The sequence below is a fragment of the Aspergillus aculeatus genome (genome assembly GCF_001890905.1).
Source record: "Aspergillus aculeatus ATCC 16872 unplaced genomic scaffold ASPACscaffold_17, whole genome shotgun sequence".
Classification (NCBI taxonomy): domain Eukaryota; kingdom Fungi; phylum Ascomycota; class Eurotiomycetes; order Eurotiales; family Aspergillaceae; genus Aspergillus; species Aspergillus aculeatus.
This window is the reverse complement of record NW_017962992.1, coordinates 54,915-74,938: the sequence shown is the minus strand read 5'-3', so window position 1 is coordinate 74,938 and position 20,024 is coordinate 54,915. Positions and strand designations below refer to the sequence as shown.

At 50.0% G+C, this 20,024-nt stretch overlaps 6 protein-coding genes across 6 annotated transcripts; 5 read left to right on the top strand and 1 right to left on the bottom strand.

Moving 5' to 3' along the window:
* Nucleotides 1-7,274: 7,274 nt before the first annotated feature.
* On the top strand, nucleotides 7,275-8,429 carry ASPACDRAFT_63600 (Clr5 domain-containing protein; the record flags this gene model as incomplete). Its single annotated transcript, XM_020203911.1, has 2 exons — nucleotides 7,275-7,402; nucleotides 7,466-8,429. 2 exons carry the CDS (start codon nucleotides 7,275-7,277, stop codon nucleotides 8,427-8,429), a joined length of 1,092 nt encoding a protein of 363 aa, XP_020052461.1.
* Nucleotides 8,430-9,260: 831 nt separating this feature from the next.
* On the top strand, nucleotides 9,261-10,995 carry ASPACDRAFT_1882946 (NADPH:quinone oxidoreductase family protein). The gene is made up of 2 exons (XM_020198304.1): nucleotides 9,261-9,501; nucleotides 9,562-10,995. The coding sequence occupies exons 1-2, from the start codon at nucleotides 9,469-9,471 to the stop codon at nucleotides 10,570-10,572; spliced, it is 1,044 nt and encodes a 347-aa protein (XP_020052460.1). The 5' UTR covers nucleotides 9,261-9,468; the 3' UTR covers nucleotides 10,573-10,995.
* Nucleotides 10,996-12,195: 1,200 nt separating this feature from the next.
* On the top strand, nucleotides 12,196-14,490 carry ASPACDRAFT_81357 (NAD-dependent malic enzyme). Its single transcript, XM_020205858.1, has 8 exons — nucleotides 12,196-12,305; nucleotides 12,384-12,605; nucleotides 12,692-12,895; nucleotides 12,953-13,081; nucleotides 13,131-13,264; nucleotides 13,315-13,581; nucleotides 13,654-14,021; nucleotides 14,093-14,490. The coding sequence occupies exons 1-8, from the start codon at nucleotides 12,228-12,230 to the stop codon at nucleotides 14,431-14,433; spliced, it is 1,743 nt and encodes a 580-aa protein (XP_020052459.1). The 5' UTR covers nucleotides 12,196-12,227; the 3' UTR covers nucleotides 14,434-14,490.
* A 507-nt stretch (nucleotides 14,491-14,997) lies between these two features.
* ASPACDRAFT_81356 (uncharacterized protein) lies at nucleotides 14,998-16,027 on the top strand. Its single transcript, XM_020205857.1, has 2 exons — nucleotides 14,998-15,339; nucleotides 15,414-16,027. Exons 1-2 carry the CDS (start codon nucleotides 15,095-15,097, stop codon nucleotides 15,964-15,966), a joined length of 798 nt encoding a protein of 265 aa, XP_020052458.1. The 5' UTR covers nucleotides 14,998-15,094; the 3' UTR covers nucleotides 15,967-16,027.
* Nucleotides 16,028-17,118: 1,091 nt separating this feature from the next.
* On the top strand, nucleotides 17,119-17,673 carry ASPACDRAFT_63596 (putative extracellular serine-rich protein; the record flags this gene model as incomplete). Its single annotated transcript, XM_020203910.1, has 1 exon — nucleotides 17,119-17,673. One exon carries the CDS (start codon nucleotides 17,119-17,121, stop codon nucleotides 17,671-17,673), a length of 555 nt encoding a protein of 184 aa, XP_020052457.1.
* A 533-nt stretch (nucleotides 17,674-18,206) lies between these two features.
* Nucleotides 18,207-19,886, bottom strand: ASPACDRAFT_46878 (putative mRNA processing protein (Mss51); the record flags this gene model as incomplete). The annotated part of the gene is made up of 3 exons (XM_020201859.1): nucleotides 18,207-18,231; nucleotides 18,286-18,943; nucleotides 19,025-19,886. The coding sequence occupies 3 exons, from the start codon at nucleotides 19,884-19,886 to the stop codon at nucleotides 18,207-18,209; spliced, it is 1,545 nt and encodes a 514-aa protein (XP_020052456.1).
* Nucleotides 19,887-20,024: the final 138 nt, after the last annotated feature.

Here is a 20,024-nt window from a genome sequence, read left to right as displayed (position 1 = left end):
GGTTGAGTGGCGGGTATTACCATGGATTCAGAGGGGAGGGAAGGGACTGGATGGGGAGGGGGAGAGGAAGAGAGGGAGTGTTCCCGAGATTGAGCCAGGTACCGTACTCTCGGAAGCCCCAGATTACCGATCCTTGAAAAATGATTACATTGTGCAGAAACTAGGTACGGAGTACGGAGAATCAAATGGATCAGTGCGAAGTGAGGACCCTGGTGTTGGGTTGGATCGTTGCGTGATCGGGACACAACCACAATCAAGGTTTAAACCTGTTGGTTGAGCTTCCAAGCCGAAAGCTGGAACCATTTGGAGTCGTACCAGAAAGACTGCCACGCGCTCGGTACAACGGCTGTCTCCAAGCTCATGGTTTTGACTTCATATCGATAGGGTGGCATGGAGGAAAATTGGTCAAGCCTATCACATCCATCCACCACTCCATCTCCGTTCACCTGACTTGTGACCTTGGGGAGTTCCACTGATCAACAGCAGCAATAACAGCAACAACAACCTGGGGTTCGGTCTCCACCATTGATACCGAGTCATAGACTGATTGGCTGAAATGAGTTGGAGCTCTGGGAAACAGCAATAGGTAACGCCTTGTCTGCAGTCGGCAAAGGTCAAGAAACGGAACATGCAGGTGGATGAATTGATATCTACAAACGGAGTACATACCGGTACCTACAAGGCACGAGGGGGCAGCCATAGTAGCCATCCATAGGTAGCCATCGAATTCTCAGCGTATTCCGAATCGGGAAAAACGCCCGTTAAGGCCAGTCCTCGGTTCAAACTCTAAGTAGGAGGAGGAGGAGGAGGAGGAGGAGGAGGAGGCACTGTTACTGTTGTATACACGCGCCTAACTCCACGCTGATACTGCACTATCGATCTGCTGTGCAGTAGTGACCAGTGCACATCTAGTTCTGTTTGTACGAGTCTGTATGTGATCCTAAAAACAACAAGCGGCTACCCCCCTCCCCCCTCGAGGTTTGGGGAACCGGACAAATCTCTGGGGAAGAAGGAGGGTGGGGAGAGTCTACACCGTTAAGCTTGGAAACGGAAAAAAAGAGTCGCTCCGAGGTCCTAAAGGTGCTTGTCTTGAGGGACCTAGGTTGGAATACTACTACCTACAGAATACTCAGATGTACTGTGCTGTACATCAAATCGGAAGCTTAGCCATTTCGATGCTAGTAGACTATAGTCAGTTCACGTTCTCAATGGAGAAGCATAGACTCATCCCAAAGAGGTAATAGAGGGAGAGCAACTTGGTGGAAGTCAAGTACGGGGCGATAAATGGACAGATCCCTGCGAGGATCTGCAAGGCAGATCTTCCATCTCGGGAATGAGCATGAACTGGGTTCCAGGTCAGGCAAGGCGAAAGATGACAGTGATGACTGATGACTGAGTGGGCTATGACTGAGTGGGCTATAACTAGGCGATTTGTAGGCAAAGAAATACTTCTCAGGTGATCTCGTAGCGGTTGATCCATCTTGCCTATCTAAACCGTGCGCTTAGCTAGCTAGCTACATTAGTACTATGTACATAGAGAGAGTCCTTCGATCTGTTGAAAGTTGGAACAACCAACCTCCTTCCCCCCTCCCTCCCCCCACCTTCCCCTTTGCCTTGTTTGAGAGATTTGCAATGGTCGGAATTACTTCGGTTGTCAAGTGACCTCCGAGGTCGGTTGCACTTCCCCCGGAAAAGCCAGAAGAGATGTACTGAGTAGGCCACGGCTGGTGGTGATGATCAAGGCATGGCTTGAGAACAGTCAGTGAAATCCAGTATATGCAGAATTGCCTCAGTCAAATTTCACATCCTATGCTTTGTACAATACATTGATTGCCCTGAGGAGGCCAGCCAGTGTCATCCATTCATCGCACCATCCAATTGCCCACGTGCGCAACTGCGACCATGGGACGTCCTCAACGGCCACTGAATGAGTGAGGCCTTTCAGCTTCTCCGCGGACAAATGCAATGCTGAAACTGTTCTAAATCAGTCGGCGCCGTTGGCTTCTGTCTCCAACGCTTGCACGTTGCAGCTTATAGCTTGTTATTCAGCATACCGGTCATTGTCTACCAAAGGAAAAGCAAAGGCGACTTGAAGCTCTCCGGTGCGGTTCGGTGCCTCGGCAATCGGACCCTCGGATCAGGGACTCTCGGAACTCGGTACGGATGGCACGGATGATCAAAAACTGGTCGTTGACGCCACCACCCAAGGAGAGTTATCTGAGTCACTGTACGGAGAGGCGGGCGCATACACTCTGAAGGAAAGCAGGGGGGGCGGGGGGATATTCTGAAAGGCAGTGTAAGCAAGATCAAGTCTACCCGCTAACTGGGCATCAAGGTGCTTAAGGACAGTAGATAATTAGTGACCTACTCAATTTTCTTACATATCCATATGTACACTAATCGTATTGAACATCAAGTGACTTAACTAACCACACCTATTTAAACCATTTATCTGCGATAATATGTAACCATCAGACCACACTAATAGTATATTGGAAGGTGTACTCATCATCGGCTTTTCTGCTGTGAAGCATCAATGACAACGACCTGTCAACTTTTGCTTAATTAACCAACATATTTGACATGCAGGACCAGTGCTCGTAATTATTGTAATGTAATGTGATGTGATTAATTTACGCACAGGGAGTCCTACAATTCTGGCTGTCCCATCAGCTGCTGCAAGCCGGAGAGTCGTCCTATGCCAGGGAAGTGTTTCTAAGTACAATCTGCTGTCACGTTAACTGCTCCGTACGTACTTTAGTATACATCCCCGGCCTCCACCCATGGTGATGGGCGGGTGAAAATCATTGGCGTGACGAGCATAATATACTTGCCCACCCACAGGTATCTTTGTACTGTACTTCGTTGAAGAGCTACCTAGTATTTACGACACTACTACGTATGGAGTAGTTTAGACCTGTTCATGTAAAAGGAAGGAATAGTAAGCACAAAGGTGGTTGCATCTGATTTAGAAACACTCAATCTGCGACCAAGAGGAGTATTTCGCTGCGTGGGTTCTTCGGTTATCAGCGCTTTCATACGCTGTAGTTATTTACGCGCTCCTAAATTAAGACCTGCAGCAAAGCAGAGTGAATAATACCCAAAGAGAAAACAGAATCCCCGTGTGGAGTTGGCTGCACGAGGGGACGAATGTGATCGGTCGTTTGTCGGGGGTAAATTAAAGGCTGAAGCCAGGAAGTATCGTCCAATTCCACTTGAAACCGCCTCGGTCGACCATGCCATCCGGGGTTTGCAGCAAACAGCCAGATTTTAGCATGACGTATCCGAAAGCAGTGACTAAAATTGATCGACGTCAACTTACTCACATCATATAGAGAGAGGGCTGAATGCTAGACCGCGGACCGCAGACCGCCGCCGCACTGTAAGTTAATATCGTTAGACCGGGTCAAGGAAAGTCAAGTTCCGAGCCATTTACTCACAACAAAGCTTTCCAAGAGATGGACTGCCCCTTTCAGGCATTGCGTTGGTAGAGAGCGAAGACCGAAAACTGAACGCCATTGCTATGCATTGGCACGCTTGACAGACCGACGGTGTCTCCTTTGAACTGACTAGACTTAGACTGGGGGAATCCTGGAAGACGAGACTATCGAGGTTTCCTCGGCGAAGATCAGCGGGAGATCCACCAGCACGACACTGATTTGCTCTTGCCCACTGCCTCTCCAGATCGATCAGTAGCGGTCCGAGTATGAGTAATTTGGATAGATCTCCACCAGAAGAATAATGTAGCGGAGCTGATTCCGTTAGGCGCAAGTGGAGAAGATTAGTCCAGTCTGTAGTCTGGTTCGTAGTTGTGGCTTCGGGGCTGAAGGGCTCTAGTCCGGCGCACCATTACCTTTTCGTCGCCTGGCAGGCACAGACAGTAAGGTACGGAATACTGGTCAGTCAGCGGAATCGATAGTCTAGTGTGAACCACATAACCTACCTTCTCCTTTGCCCCTCCACCCCCCCCCCCCCCAAATTATCCCCTTCTCCCCCCCGGAGTGGATTTGAAGGTTGGCCTGGTCGATGCTTTCCTCCGGGGCGTTTGCCCTTCAGGTGTTAGCCAAAGTCACTTGCAATCGTCCTTTCATCCGAGTCAGTTCCAAATGGGCCGCAAATCGGCATAGAGTCTCTTTCGAAGCCGATCGAACCCTAACAGGGTTTCAACGGCCAGAGTCTGTTTGAATTGTGGTTCCCAAGGAGCGCCATCAATTCCTTGGTTCTGCTCATCTCTGTGCTAAATAGATTAAATTGATTAATCTCAAGAATAGTGATGAGGGGATGATGAAGAAGATGATAATGGATGATAAAAATAGTCACAGGATGATGCTTAATCACTGCATGTACATAGAAAGACTACGCACGCTAGCCGAGTCCATTGACATGACATACATGCATGCGTGATTTGACCCGAGCTGAGACTTAGCTATAGCAGGATTTATTCTCTCACATCAGGCAATAGGCAAATGAAAGCCTGGAGAGCCCCGTCAACGTACTTCATTCGCTTCAATGAATTATTACCTACATTGCACTAAGGGAAGCTGCCCTATAGCCTCCATGATTTTTGTTTCGACCGACCTTCTCGAGCTTGCCCCGAATTGGAAAGAACAGGGTTGCTGTTTTTGTCAAGCAACCAGAGTTCTAGACTTCCACAGGAACTCTGGGTAGGTTGTCGTGGATCCCATCGCCAGCGTGCTTTTGTACTGTACTGTACATGGTGCTGTGCAGAATAAGGTAGCATAGTACAGGACCTACACATATCCTATCAGAATTCATGGTAATTAACCACATAACCAGTCAATTAGAGGTCATGAAATAACATGGGTCAGATTGCAGTGTCAATCTCCGTATTCTCGAGTTTCACCCTTCACTCGAGGATCGGAGATCAGACGGTCAAACTCGTGCTACACCAGAGTCAAGATCCTCATTGTCGTGTCAACCGTGCATGGCATTGAGAGTAAGCTCATGGTATCCTCCCATCTGTCGTCCCCACCCACGCACCCCCAAGGCGCATCTCAGACTAGTGAAGATCTCCAATCGGTCCTCGGTGCAGTGTCTACACTCTACAGGCGGTCGCGGAGACAGAAATGCCTCTTCGCATTTCTCATATACCTGCCTTATCCCAATCGGGCAGTTCGACAGATGCGCTAAGGTCTCTCAGTGGTTTAGTTCTCCTAATGCTTGGGGAGGAATAGATCCTTCCCTAGTTATCAGGGTCAGAGGGACAAGATCCAAGGCCCCGACTCCGCTAATCAGCCTAGAGGGATCGCCCTTGATGGCGAATAAAGTGCCTGCTAGTGCCATGGTCCGGTTTACATTGAATGTGCACACGCGATTGTTTCATGGCCTACTCAATCCCTGTTAACTGGACAGCTACCCTTGCCCTACTTCCTCAATTTTGTTTTCTATTCTTATCTCATCGACATCGATCTCTCGCCTGGGATTAAATCTCTCATAGTGCTTGTTGAGGATTAATCCCTCACTCAATCTAGGCTTTTGTAACCAATTTAACCAATAAACTATCAGGAGGGGGAAACTTTTTCTGTATTCGCTAGATAAATCAAGCCAACAGGGAAAAAAAGGTGAGCATGGCTGTGGAGAGGTGACAGAGAGATCCGCCAGTTTGACGTGGAACAATGGTGGTGCTATTCCACTAAGTGCCGAATGAACTGACAACTCAAAGGCTGCTGGATTTATTCATCCGTCGCACTGGTTTATAGAGGGGGAAGAAACGGGTACTCAAGTGACACATTCCAAGGACTATCAAGCAAACTATGAAGCAAACCAGCAAGCATAGAGATCAGGTGTGTGGGAGAGATGCGATAAGCGCTTCGGGTGATTTGTCGATTCAACAATCTCACTACTGCATAATCAGAGGACAGCCAACCTGGAAGAAATGCAAGTACTGTACTTTTTTTTCATCCTTATATTGTACAGTATACAGAACGAATGGCATGTAGCATTAAGTCCTCCACTGCGATAAGCAGGCAGTGATTGTTGCTCCATGTCTTCTGGATGTCTCTTGGTCCGCCTCCGTCCTAAATCGGCCCCGACATCTTCCTCAATTCAGCATCGTCCTCGTCCTCAGCTTCGGCTGTTGCTCGTACTGTCCGTTACCGGGGGTCAGTCAGAACCGGGGATCGACCCAGAAAGCTTACTTGCAGGGCCCAATGCTCCTCCTGCGCATTGAGGGAGTGACAGGACCCGAGACAATGGACGTACCATCCGTGAATCTCCATGACCATCACCGCCATCCCTTGAACAATCTTCTTTTTTTCTGTTCTTTTTTTTTTTTAAAAAAAAAGAAAAAGAAAAAGAAAAAGGGAAATGAAAGAAAAAGAAAAAAAGGCAAAAGTAAAAAAAACAGGGGGAAAGAAAACCTTTTAGTAGAAAAAAGTCCGGCCGAGAGGGAGATCTCCACCCGCCTTGGCTCCCAATCACCATCTGAGGTTTGATGCCCGTTCCTTGGGCAGCGTCGATCTCCCATGCGTTCGTTTGTCCAGATGGGCACGAGCTTTCCTCCGCCTGCTCCAATTCCTTTCATTCCTCCCCGGTCCCTTTGCCATCCTTCCGCCACCAATATCGCCTTGGACTCCATACTAGGGCCTTCTTCCACTTTGCTCTTATTGCTCTGTTCTGTTCTTCATCATGTGGGCTTTCAGTCAATCCTTCCCTACTCCACCATGCATCTTTTTCTCCAGCGTAGACTCCACCTCGTCCCCCTCCCCCGTTTACTTTTAGACTTTTAGTACCTTTCCTGACTTCAGAATTTTGATACACCTGTGGTTCACGGTATGTTCCATCTTAGGACCTTTGCTCCGTACCTTAAACCATGCTCTGGTACGGCTGTCTCCAACCACTAAGCCTATCTTGCAAATCAGTTACCTCCGTCCTAACCATCCCACCCCACTTGCCCCCTCCCCCCTCTGAATGCTAGGTAGTTAGTCTTATATTCATGTACTTATAACTATCAGACCACTGCCCTGTCCAAATCCACTCTGTTCCTGCATCCGCTCCTGGCATTCGTTCTTCTCCGCTATAACGAGTTCTGACACTTTCTTTTCACTAATCCCATCTCATCGATCTCTCGTTGACTGCTGCTCAAGTTCCTTGACTTACTCGACCTTCCTTCAGGTGTATCCCGCTTCACACAAACTTGCACTTATTGGGCTGTTCCCATAGGCCGTTTCAAAGAGGGGAGCCTCGCCTTTTTTTGAACTTGGCCCAGTTTTCCCAATCAACCTCCAGAAGAGTGCCTCGCCAGGAGAGCAGAAATGAAGAACTCGATTCCATCTGATGTGTGGGAGAGGAAGAAGGCCCTTATCGCTCAGCTGTACAAGGATGAGGAGTGGCCATTAAAGCAGGTGATTAAGAAGATCCGCTCCGACGACTTCAATCCAAGGTGAGCTTTATCTTTACACTACCCATGAAATAACAATGCATTAATATCGTCATTCATTTTCAGTGAAACCCAGTTGCGGAGCAGATTGAAGAAATGGCGGGTCACCAAGCCTTCCCGCCAAACCCGCAAGAAGTCGAACGATAGTCAACAGGAGGGGTCCGGCGATGACAGTGGCCGTGAGGGCGGCTCTCCCAAGCATCGAGCTGCCATTGTCTCCCCCAAGTCTCGTGCGACTGCAACGGATCTCTCTGTGTCCGAATCAGATTGGTTCATGAATGGGTCTTTTGCACCATCAGAAGAGCTGCCGGTCACAGTTCCCCTTGATCACGCTTGGGCCCCTGTACTGGCGCAACAATCACCATTGAACCAGCCTAACAAGCAGAGGGATCCATCCCGTGCTTCGATGACATCGCCCTTGCTCGAAGATGTGATGGTCAATCCGGCTGCGAGTTTGGCACCCACCTTCCAGGAACATGCTTATGGTTTCACCACCGAGTCTTGCATGCAAACACCCGTGTCATCGTCAGCCCCAACTGCTCCAATTCAATGGTCAATCCCTCAATGGTATTCGATGCCTATGGCGCCTGGCGCCCAATCCCTCCCGATGCCTTTCTATAGCTCAGCACCGTTGAGTCCTCCGATCGATCCTGCTATGCATCTTATGTCTCCTCCCGGGCCACCGCGGGTATTTACGCCACAAACGCCACCGACAGCCAATATCTCAAGACAGCAGTTGTCTGACTTACACGACGATAGCGCGCAATTATGGAAGCGTACCATGTCTGCTCCTTATGTCCATGATACCGCTGGCGGTCATCCGAGACTGGAACAGAAGGGCATGCAGTCGACAGCGTTGGACAGAAAGGCATCACTCCCTTCCAAGGCCACAAATCAGCATGACATGGGCTTAATGACCCCTCCGCCCTCGTTCTTCCCTCACGGGCAGCATTCCGCGATGTGTGCACCTATCTATACCTATCCGGGGACTGAGACTCTTGTTCATCGACCACCCAGTATTGACTTCTAAGATATCCGGGCTGTGGTCAAGGTCTCATCTCATTCGAGTTCCGAATGACTTTTGGTGATTTTTTCTATTCTGTGTGGCCTCGCGCATTGGAGTTGCACGTTGTGTCTTCATGGTTACGTTACTCTCTTCTGTTCTGCTGCCCTATTTTTCTGCCTTGCATTCTTATTCTGTATTCATTTCATTTTTTCTCCTTTATCTATGTGGTATAGATGAGGGATTGGGCAGTTGGATCGGTATCACGTCTACAAGGGAATCCGATACCTGGCGTGTCGGCTGGTAGTACCGATGCATGGGGTGAGGTGTACTGGTTCTAATGATATCCACTACGGGTCGAAGGAGTTCGGGGGCGCACGTATCGAGGGGTTTCTCGACAATGGGACTCTGGGATGGAAGTCTCTTATCTTGCATTACATGGGTCATATATACTAGGCCTGCTGGTGTACCTCGTTTTTTCTGGGGGAGGAGGGAGGAGATCTGCAGCCTTGACGGCCAGACGAACGCCACTATGAATGTTTCATTACGGGATGTATGTATGTACTGTACGCTATCTACTTAGTTCTTAATTTAGCGAGCTCAAAATTCCGAGAAATTCAGCTCTATTCAATCTTCTTCCACCTAAAATGTTGCTCTGTAAAACCAATCGGCAATTTGTCCTCGAAAATACTCGCCAAGATGCTGGTACGGTATGGGGATAGTGCAAGATGCCGCCGAGCAGGCCTGTGCTGGAACAATATCCGAAGACGGACCTCGGCACATCTAGCCCAGCGATAGTGGGGAGAGCTCGAGCTGAGCTGTCTCTCACCTTCCTCCTCCTCCTCCTCCTCCTCCTCTGCCTCCTCCCGCGCCCTTCTCCAGTCTGCAACTCACCTTGCCTAGACTCAAGTTTCCATTTGCCAACAGAAGAGTATAGCATACAAATAGCATATTTTTGTCGATTGAAATTGCTTCCAGTTCCCGGTTGCTGGTTATTACCGATCACACTTCCGTCACCCAAATAGTACTAGTGACGCATCAAGCTTTTAGCCATTCGACTACCATCATGAGGGCCATTCAGGTCACCGAATATGTGAAGGTATACGAGCCCAGTCTCTCGTCAAGCGCTCGTACAACTTACTGACTGCCAACAACCAAGGGACCTCTGGAACTCGGAGTTGTTACACTTCCTACCCCTTCCCCGTCTCCGACGGATTACCTGATTGAGATACACTCGGCGGGTACCAACTTCTTCGACATCCTACAAATTCAAGGCAAATACCAACATCAACCTCCCCTACCCTGGGTCGGAGGTTCGGAATTTGCGGGTACAGTGCTGGCCGTGCCCACCTCTCCAACAACGCCGCCACGGTTCGCTGTTGGCGATCGAGTCTTCGGCGCAACGCAGGGTGCCTACGCCACTCACGTTCTCGCTCCCGAACCATCCTTGCTACCTATCCCGAGCGGTTGGACTTTTGAGGATGCTGCTGGTCTCTTTGTCACGGCCCCGACATCCTACGGGGCCCTCGTTCACCGGGCAAACGTCCAGGCTGGTGAGTGGGTGCTGGTGCACGCGGCCGCCGGCGGCGTTGGCCTAGCCGCCGTGCAGATCGCCAAAGCCAAGGGGGCGACGGTGGTCGCGACGGCCAGCACCGAGCGAAAGCGGCAGATCGCGCGACAGTTCGGCGCGGACCACGTCGTTGATTACCGCGACAAGAGCTGGCCGGACCAGGTCAAAAAACTGTGCGCGCAACACCGTACGGGAAACGGCAAGGTGGGCGTCGACATTGTCTATGACCCTGTAGGACTGATTGAGGCCAGCCTCAAGTGTGTCGCTTGGAACGCGCGTTTGCTGGTGATCGGATTCGCGGCGGGCAAGATCGAGAAGGTCGCGTTGAACCGGGTGCTGCTCAAGAATGTTAGTCTGGTCGGATTGCACTGGGGCCAGTACGCCCAGTTCGAGAAGGAGACGGTCCAGTCTGTTTGGGCCGGCATCTTCGACCTCGTCGCGCAAAGGAAGTTCAGGGGCACTGCCTTCAAGGACGAGACCTTCGTGGGCCTAGAGAGTGTTCCCCGTGCATTGCAGGGGCTGGGTGGAAGAGAAACCTGGGGAAAGGTGGTGGTGAAGGTCATTGATGATGAGGCCGAAGCGGGCAAGAGTAAACTCTGAGTGCAGAACTACCAGCCGAAGTCCAGTCGTCTCTACCTTACATTACAACTTAACCAGAGGTGAGGAGGTATATCTTGGGAGCAATATGAGAAAGACTATGTAAATTCTTGATAATAACCATCTGAAGACGACTGTGTGGTAATGTAGGTGCGCAAGGAGTCATGCTCTCGTAGGAAGTGTAACACGCGAGCAACATGAACTATGAAGGCCCTAGGAACTTTCTCTAGCAACTGTTCATCTGATATTTCAGATGGAGGAGCAAGAGCCCCAACAATCCAGCTCCAGTCGGCCACAGCCACAGGACGTGACATGCGATGACTGTTCTTCAAGAGAGTCCGTAGGAGATGCTCAAACGCTGTTTCAGCCCGGAGGCGTGAAATTCAACGATCAATGCGAGACAGCTGGATTGCAAAGTTGCAGATATATCATCAGTTAGAATTCCCCTTACTCAATCAGCAACCAAACGCCATCAGGCGTTCAGTTTCGAAGCTGGGGTTTGTGACGCCGCACGTTGCGACAACGATGAGCCGAACTTGTCTTAAAAGTGCACATTAACAGTCTTTTTGAGATGATCATTTGGCAGATATTATAGATTGATGTAGTATAGACATATGGCATGTCGCATAGCACCACCAATGGTCGAATGGTGGAATGTCGGAAAGGGTATGGAGGCGAGAAGACGCGATGCTCTCGCGAGTGATTGGGTCTTTATTTTTGTTGTTGGTTGGTTTGAAGGGAGGGAGGAGACGGAAGAGGGGAAAAGGCTCGCTTAAAAAGATGAGTCAGCAAGCGACCAGGCCGTCTAGTTATCCGATAAGAGATAAGGTAGTTAACTATGGAAAACATCCTGACATCAGCAATCATCATTTCCTCTGAACCAAGATTTGATCACAGTCCCGGTTCCACCGATATGGAACGCACGGGAAATAAATAGGCAATTGAAGGGGTTAACCACCTTCGTACTCGTACTATGTACCAAGTAAACACCCTTGGAGGCAGGGTGATACCTGATTGTTATTAGGCTCAAAGATCAACCTTGGGTTTAGTTAAACCAAGGTAGTCAGTACTTACTGTAATTTCCGATGCACCTGTCCAAATGCTTAATTCTACACACTTGCAGGGTCTTCCTAATGTAGTTCATACATGGATGATCCCTTCCATGATTCTCGACAAGCATTTTTTGGTACAGGCGAACATCCACTAATAGATGTGGAATAGGGCTGTAGTCACATTGACTTTACTGTGAATCAATCCTGGCCCGAGAGACATTAAACTACGTCATTATCACCATCATGGTGATAGCGAATGTTTCGCACCCCCCACTCCTCACCAAAAAAAAATTACCCCGGTGTGCAAATCAAATGTAGCCATGTCGGCCTGTTCTGTAAAGGCGTACATACATACAAGCTTGAGTATTATTAGCGCTCGGCTAGCCGGTTTCTAACGGTCAGGCTCGGCATCTTGCATCATATGCCCAGCTATATTAAGCTTCCCTTATCACCCAGGGTCAATCACAATCATAATTACCCCTAAGCTGATCTCCAACTCTTGAGTACCCCTCAATGGCTAGGGGACCTTCGATGCTGAAAACCTCACGACTGTCATTTCCCCTGTCATTACAGTGTCGCCGTCTATTCTCCCAGCATACACCTAAGATGTCTGCATCAAACAAGCATTCCAAGTTCAGCCATCTGCCCCGCGCTGCCGAGGGCCCCTTGGTGTGTCCTCATGAGGTATTGCAAGCTCTTGGCTTATAATAACATCGCGCACTACGCATATAGCAGGTTGAAAATGCTGACTCTGCTGGGTAGGGTAGAGACCTCCTAGAGTCTTGTCAGTTCAACAAAGGATCTTCCTTCCCGGAGGACGAACGTCGGGCATTCAGACTACTAGGCCTGCTCCCTCCCAACGTTCAGACGTTGGAGGAGCAGGTCCAGCGAGCCTATGAGCAATACAGCAGCCGGGAAAGTGATATCGCGAAGAACACCTTCATGGCTAGTATGAAGCAGCAGAATGAAGTTCTGTACTACAAGGTAAGGCCCCAAAAATTCAATCCCATTATCGTATCTCGATATATATCAATCCGCGTGAGCAACATCATTGGCTAATGCTCAAAAAGTTATTGGAGACTCATCTCAAGGAAATGCTCAGTATCATATACACGCCAACAGAAGGCGACGCGATACAGAACTACTCGCGTCTGTTCAGGAAGCCCGAAGGATGCTTCCTGAATATCAAGGAGCAGGAGAAGATCGAGGAGTGTCTTTCCAATTTTGAAGGCAGCGAGGAGATTGACTATATCGTCGTCAGTGACGGGGAGGAGGTAAGCAGAAAGGCAACTGCTAAAGTGGCCAGAACACGCGACTGACATCTATCTCAGATTCTGGGCATTGGAGACCAAGGTGTAGGTGCCATTTTGATCTCAGTCGCCAAGTTGGCATTGACAACCATATGTGCGGGAATCCACCCTTCGCGGCAGCTTCCAGTCGTTTTAGACTGCGGGACCGATGTAAGTTGATTCCAGGCATTGCCCAATAATATACTTATGTCGACGCCAGAATGAATCCTTGCTCAAGGACGATCTATACCTCGGACTTCGACAGCCGCGCGTCAGGGGAGAAGAGTATGACCGGTTTGTGGAAAACTTCGTGACAGTTGCAAAGAAGAAGTTTCCAAAGGCATATATTCATTTGTAGGTCGCCATCGTCTGCAGGACTTGGGCTAGGCTGACCGTCTCTTCAGTGAGGACTTCGGCCTCCATAACGCCAAGCGCATCCTTGACAAGTTCCGCTCAGAGATCCCATGCTTCAACGATGATATTCAAGGGACGGGGTGTGTGACCTTGGCTGCCTTAATGGCTGCGTTGCATGTCAGCAAGGTCAAGATGGAGGATGTGCGGATCGTGGTTTATGGGTCCGGGTCTGCTGGCACAGGCATTGCCGCGCAAATCGCTGACACGATCGAAAATGAGGTGGGCAAGCCAAAGGAAGAAGCTAGGAAGCAGATATGGTAAGCACTGTCCGGCCGACCACGCTGTCTTGTGTTATTATCGCGGTGTACTGAATCATGAGCCATATACAGGTGCCTTGATAAGCCCGGGCTTCTTCTCAAGTCCTTGGGCGATCAACTGACACCAGCCCAAGTGCCATTTGCACGGGACGACGACGAATGGTCTGGAGAAAAGTCCCGAGACTTGCTGGCCGTGGTGAAAAAGGTGCGACCGCACGTTTTGATTGGGACTTCTACCCAGCCTAAAGCTTTCACGGAGGAGATAATTCGCGAGATGGCCAAGCACGTCGAGACTCCGATCGTGTTCCCTCTCAGCAACCCCACACGCCTGCACGAAGCGTGTCCCGAGGACATCAATCATTGGACAGATGGCAAGGCCTTGATGGCTACCGGCAGTCCATTCCCACCTGTTGCACGGGACGGAGGGAAGTACGAGATCGGTAAGGGGACAGCCCAGTATTGATGGATACAATATCCCAAGCTAATGAGTTTGACTATTGACGCGATGCAGCCGAATGCAACAATTCTACTTGCTTCCCTGGCATTGGACTAGGAGCGGTTCTCTCGCGAACCCGCGTTTTGTCAGACAAGATGCTTGTGGCAGCAGTCAAAGCCTTAGCTATGCGGTCGCCGGCGCTGCAAGATCCCAAGGAACCACTTCTCCCCGACGTTCAGGATGTGCGAGAGATTAGCATCGATATTGCCAAGGCGATAATCAAGACCGCAGTGGAGGAAGGGCACGCTGAGGAGACGGGAATTCCTGCGGACGATCAGGAATTGGATGAATGGGTTCGGATTCAAATGTGGGAGCCGAAGTACAGACCGCTGGTGCGACCGCATCAACAAAAGTGAATAGATGGGTCTGAATGGGGGCTCTGGGGTTTGGGGAAGAGAGGAAGTTGAAATTTTCTTAATACGTATACACTACTTGTGGTGCATAGTAGTACTAAATGATGACTTTCAAACCACTATCTATGTGACACTACCTTATGCGTAGGTAGGTATAATTATTCATTCGGATCGGATGCCACGGCATAGACATAGACCATCCCATCCATCCTTATTGGATTTAAAAGTTGCGGAACACAAGTCCGCCATCATTGTGGATGACCTCATTTGCACATTGGCACCTCAATTTCTTTGTCTATACCTTTTTGTGTGTGTGTGTGTGTGCGTGTGTTTCTCGCTCTTCCTTTTTCTCAATCCTGCTCAGTATAGTAGAATAAGGAACAGCAACCCTCAAATATGACAAAGAATTCTTCGAGGTCATCAACATAGAGAGAACAAAGCTCTTTGGATTGGAGACAAGGGAAGTCAGGCTAAACTCCCTTCCTTCCATTAGACTTTCCTGTGCCGAAAATGCCAAGTGAGACATTCAACATCTGTAATCTCTCCGTCATCGGGGATCTTACTATCTACAGCATTCTCTTTTCAGGTTCCTCATTAAATTCACCCTGAACAACATCTTGATCACCTTGCAGAACACGGAACTTGGTATCGCATTTTCACCATCATGAACTTTATCTGGTTGACTACCCTGGTGATTCTTCTGCAGGCCTCAGCCACCATATCACTGGCTCCTGGGTCAAGAGATCAGCCTGGCTATACCTCAGAACTTGCAAAGCGTCGCGGTGGGGGAGGAGGGGGAGGTCGTGCAGGGGGCAGCAGTAGTGGGGGAGGCAGTGGTGGCCGCACCGGTAGTAGCGGAGGGAGCAGCAGTGGAAGCAGTGGAGGTAGTGGAAGTGGTTCGAGGACTGGGTGAGTGTTCAATAGTGTGAAGACCCTTTCCGTGCGCAGACAAAGTTGACTGACTCTGTTTTCTGTTCTGTCAGTTCCTCGACCAACGTTGGAGGATCAACTCGCAGCGGTTCAGGGAGACAACCAGCCTACGGTGGCGGCAAATATTATGCTGGCGGCGCGACCGCTCCCTATACTTCGGGTTCTCGATCGCGAACGGGCATAACGCCCTATCTGTTACCTGCGACTGGTCTGGCGTTCTTCGGTTTCTGGGCATACAACGTCTACGCCTATCCCTACCCCCATCATTACAATTATGTGAATCAGTCCTCGCACCGCAATGAGTCCATGCCCGTTGTCTGTCTATGCCAACAGTACCTGGAATGTGGCTGTGATGACAACTCTAATTCCACCTACTATGAGTCGCTGTTTAACGGTAGCCAACCAACGAACTCAAGCATCACGCGGGTTGCCAATGTGAATGGCACCGACTCGATCTATATCAATGGTACCTTACCCAATGGGACCACCGTCGCCGATTCCTCTGCCTCATCCGCCGCCGCAGCTGGACCAACAAGCCAAGTGAGCCTTGCCATCGGGTACTGGACCATCATTGCGTTGGTGGTGGGCCAGGTGTGGGCTTTGTGATGAGGGGGTTTGCTTCTGTTTATCCAGTTTCTTGTTATAGAATTACTCCGTTGAATACCCCTTTTCTTGTTTGCCACTACTAAGTACTTTTCTGGGTACGTACAGTCTTTTTCTCATCATTTTTTTCCTCTTTTCTTTTTTGGTCACTTGATCCAGTCTTCGAGCCTAGACTTCACCGCTGTAGTGCTTGCTGCAGGGCTTGACCGACTCCACTGCGGCCAGACTAAATTAAGGCCCATGGCAAACTTCACTTGATCAATCTCATTCGCTATTCTCCAACCAATGTTTCATCACTCTCGGCCGTCATTGTCTCAGGTTGAGGGTTTACAGACACCAATCTTCTCAGCACAGGAAAAGCCCTTCAGCCTTCCCAGACCTACATGTTTCTTGCTAGTCGACCACTGCTCGCTGGTATCCCCATCCCCCATCTGATAATGCCGGGCTTTGGAACCTCTACTTTATGCTTACGGTCGCGTGGACGGCATCGTAGATGGCAGTTACTGTAATGTGGATACAACTTGGGGTCGAAATCCTGAATTGACCGATGCTGGGGCCTAGTCAGTCCTCTAGGATCCTTCCTGTCAGCCTCCAGCCCTAGAAATATGCATACATACTATTGCGTGGACTCTTACAGTATGACTGAACAAATTCGGACCCAGATGGCATTTGATGAAAGAAAGCCAAGCAGTGAGTGGCACGTCAGCCATCCCCTCTTCCCTCCCCCCCCTCCTTTCCCTCTTATTCTGACACTTCTGCCCTATTTCTTCTTTCTTATTTGTTTTCTTCTGCAGCTTTTATGAACCGCGATAGTTACAGCAGTGCTGTCATTCCTTCCCTGCGTTGATTGATTTTAGAATTCCTTCATTTTTTCTCCGTGCACAAGAGCAGTCCCTCGTTTGCAGCTCCATCCATTCTTTTCGCCCTGTGTCTCTATTTGGTCCGCTTGAATTGTGATACTATTGCACCAACTATACGGATATACATTCCAGAGTACCTTCAAAGCACACTGCCTTGGCTCGTCAAGATATTCTACCTTTCCAGACTTCACGCCATTGGAATACTGTTGGCTCGAATCAGCTGGTCTCATTCCCCGGTCACTTCCAGTCCCTCAGGATAAATTGAGCGCAAAAGAGAAACACACCTTGAGCGAACATGTATATCTCGAACGCTCTGCTGATTGCCTGCGCGGCCTACGCACCATTTGCTACCGCAGCGGTGCAGGCCATACCTGCCGCCTTTGCCATCACAACGAGCGCTGCCTATCCCGGAAGTTCCTCTACGACGCCCACACTGGCTTCCACCTCGACTACTTCGTCCCCACTTATTTTAAGCAGCAGCAACATCGACGCGACTGCCACTACCGCCAGCTCGGAGGTTCACTCCGCAAGTTCGTCGAATCTCTCCAGCCACACGCCAACTTTTAGCCGTCACCTCGCCAGCTCTGCTATCGCCAGTACTGCTATCGCCAGCTCCGTGCGTGCTAGCTCTTCTGTGGCCGCCAGCCCTTCCTTCACTAGGTCCTATATCACCAAGACCACCAACCTTCCCACTCAAGGTGCTTCCGCCGACACCAAATCTGAATCCGGATCCTCTACTTCCGCCGACGCAGCCGAGGCGACTGAGACCAGTGCTGCGGTCCCATCCACCAAATTACCGAGCGGCCTTGCCGCTGGTGTCTTGGCTGCCGTTGGTCTGATCATGCTTTGAGCTCGTTTGGCGCAACTGCATTCCTTGGATGATCGAGCTCAGTGTCTCGTCCTCTGCTTGAACATAAATGGCCTCTCATTCCCTCTGACAGGGTGTACTAGCTACGGTGGCGATGACAGGAGGCCGTGCGGCTGTTCTGTCTACCAATTCAGATTTCCACCGCGCTATTGTAGAGCTCATACTTGTGATGGAAAGCAACAAGCAATTCAATATTCGAGGTTTGATGTATCAACCCAGTGTTGGCAGAAAATTTACTGTAATATTCCCGAGCGGGAGCTTAGCCATGACCATCTTTTTGCCTAGCTTTTCACTTTTTCTTGCGGTTTCATTGATGCGGTCCAGGTTGCATCAAGTAGGTTGCCACGACGGGAAAGAAAATATGTACTGTTGACAATACAGATATAATGAAAGCTAAGATTAGGCTCGTCGAGCTTTCATGGAAATATGCACGAAGGCATCCACGACATTAACATTGTGTACAGTTGCAGTAATGTTGTTGCGAACAAGTGCATCAGGCACGGAGAGAACAGCTTCTAGTTGCGGAATGTTGCCTCGTATCTTTAAGGTTTAGTTAGCACAGAAAGACAGAAGGGAAGTGAATGCACTGCGTACCTCTTTCCTCTGAAAGCCCAGACACCCCAGTTGCCACACGAAACATCATGAGGGTCCAGGTCATTGAGATCCCAGCGTAAGCTGCGGAATATATTCTCACCCGGCTCAAGCAGAATATCGAATTCGCCAGCGCATTTCTCGTGCACCCACTTGATATCCCGTTCCATATCCCACTGCGTGTAGCCTGTGCTGATGATCGGCACCTTAGTCTCCAGTAGTTGCGGGAGGGTTTCTTCCCACTCGTGAGAGCTTGCCGGGTGTCCGAGTCCGGGATGAAACAGCATGATGCAGTCTAAGTATGGATCGAAAGGTTGGAAGTAGTTGGCTTTGTACATTGTGTGGAAGTAGTCAACGTAGGTCGTGATTTTGAATTGACCTCCAAGTCGGTCTTCGACAACACCCCCGAATGGGTTGCCAGGTGTCCGCTCTGGCAGCGGGAACTCGGCGTCGCGGTTCGTCATACTCTCCGGTCCGATGAAAATGAGATGAATGAGAGAGCGTGGGAAGATGTAGCTGAGCTGCAACCAAACCTCTCGCGGCAAGGAAGACTCAGCCCGGGCCCCTAGGATGAAAATGCGGACCGGAGGTGCCTTCAGGCGTAATCCTCGAATATCGACACCCTCTCCTGTCTTGGGAGGGTGTAAAGTGTATCGCAACGCTGCGACTCCCAGTTAGGCAAACATTTCATAGACCATGTGAGGATAAGAGACGAGATGAAGAAATCGCCGTGATGACTTACCACTAACACTTTTAAGCCCCTCCACCGTAAGCCTCCCCCCCTTCCGGACATTATAGGGACTCAGTTCATGCAAAACACTCGCAAGTGTAAGCGGATAGGTTAGCATCCGGGTCACTTGCCGCATGCTCCGGTCATCGTTGATTGCCTCAAACTCTCGTGTATAGAAAAAAGTGTCCCAGTTCGTCATGTTAATAACGAAATTATCATCTTGAAGGCCTGGGTAGGTGAACTCCGGGAAAACCCGCCCAGAATGCAGGTCATGATCGTCCTCATTGATCTGTCGGATGGTCTCGCAGACCTCCAAGTGTGCTTCAAAGTCATCCATCCAATGTCCCTCCGAGCAATAGATCGGCACGCCGCAGTCGGGACATTCAAAGTGAGAGTGCGCCGGCGGCAGATTCGAGCTCTGTGGGCTCTTGCGCGTCTCTGGGTCGTGAGGAGAGACAGGCAGTCGGGTCTGCTGGTGGCTTGGATGTGGGCAGAAGGCGTTTTGTTTGATAAAAGCCGCACGCTGTCGAATGGCCGCTGCTGGTGACTGAGAGAACGAATGGAAGAGGTTGTTCGGTTTCAACAAAACGCGCGAATCTGGAAAAGTGTTTGAGGTGGAAGACGAAGCCTTCTGCACGACCGATCCGAGACTTCGGGACGCAGTCGGGGGAGTGAAGGCTGTTTGCTTCGAGGCCGTTTGAGGCGTGCTATTCGGGAAAAGGAGGCCTTTGCTGGAGCTACTTAAACTCCGCACCAAGGCAGGTTTGAACAGCCCATATCCTCCTCTACTAGGCAGTGCATAGTGTGGCAGGCGTACCACAGCCCGTTGGCGGAGTGCGTGTAGGCAGCGACCACAGGTGTACTCACCAGTCATTGCTGGTTGGTACAGAGCTAACATGAACCAGGGAGAGAAGGGAAGAAGGAAAAAAAAACCAAATGAAGAATGAATATAAGAAGTGATTGAGTGTCGACTCTCTCCGGCAGTGACGCGAGAAGCAGTTGCAGGACGGAG

What these genes read in the sequence shown, in the direction of transcription:
- ASPACDRAFT_1882946 (XM_020198304.1), top strand. Translation starts at nt 9,469, where the DNA reads ATGAGGGCCATTCAGGTCACCGAATATGTGAAG. An exon ending in AGGTCACCGAATATGTGAAG is followed by an intron (nt 9,502 to 9,561) that starts GTATACGAGCCC and finishes CCAACAACCAAG; the next exon opens with GGACCTCTGGAACTCGGAGT.
- ASPACDRAFT_81357 (XM_020205858.1), top strand. Translation starts at nt 12,228, where the DNA reads ATGTCTGCATCAAACAAGCATTCCAAGTTCAGCCATCTGCCCCGCGCT. An exon ending in CCTTGGTGTGTCCTCATGAG is followed by an intron (nt 12,306 to 12,383) that starts GTATTGCAAGCT and finishes TCTGCTGGGTAG; the next exon opens with GGTAGAGACCTCCTAGAGTC. An exon ending in CGGAGGGAAGTACGAGATCG is followed by an intron (nt 14,022 to 14,092) that starts GTAAGGGGACAG and finishes GACGCGATGCAG; the next exon opens with CCGAATGCAACAATTCTACT.
- ASPACDRAFT_81356 (XM_020205857.1), top strand. Translation starts at nt 15,095, where the DNA reads ATGAACTTTATCTGGTTGACTACCCTGGTGATTCTTCTGCAGGCCTCA. An exon ending in GGAAGTGGTTCGAGGACTGG is followed by an intron (nt 15,340 to 15,413) that starts GTGAGTGTTCAA and finishes CTGTTCTGTCAG; the next exon opens with TTCCTCGACCAACGTTGGAG.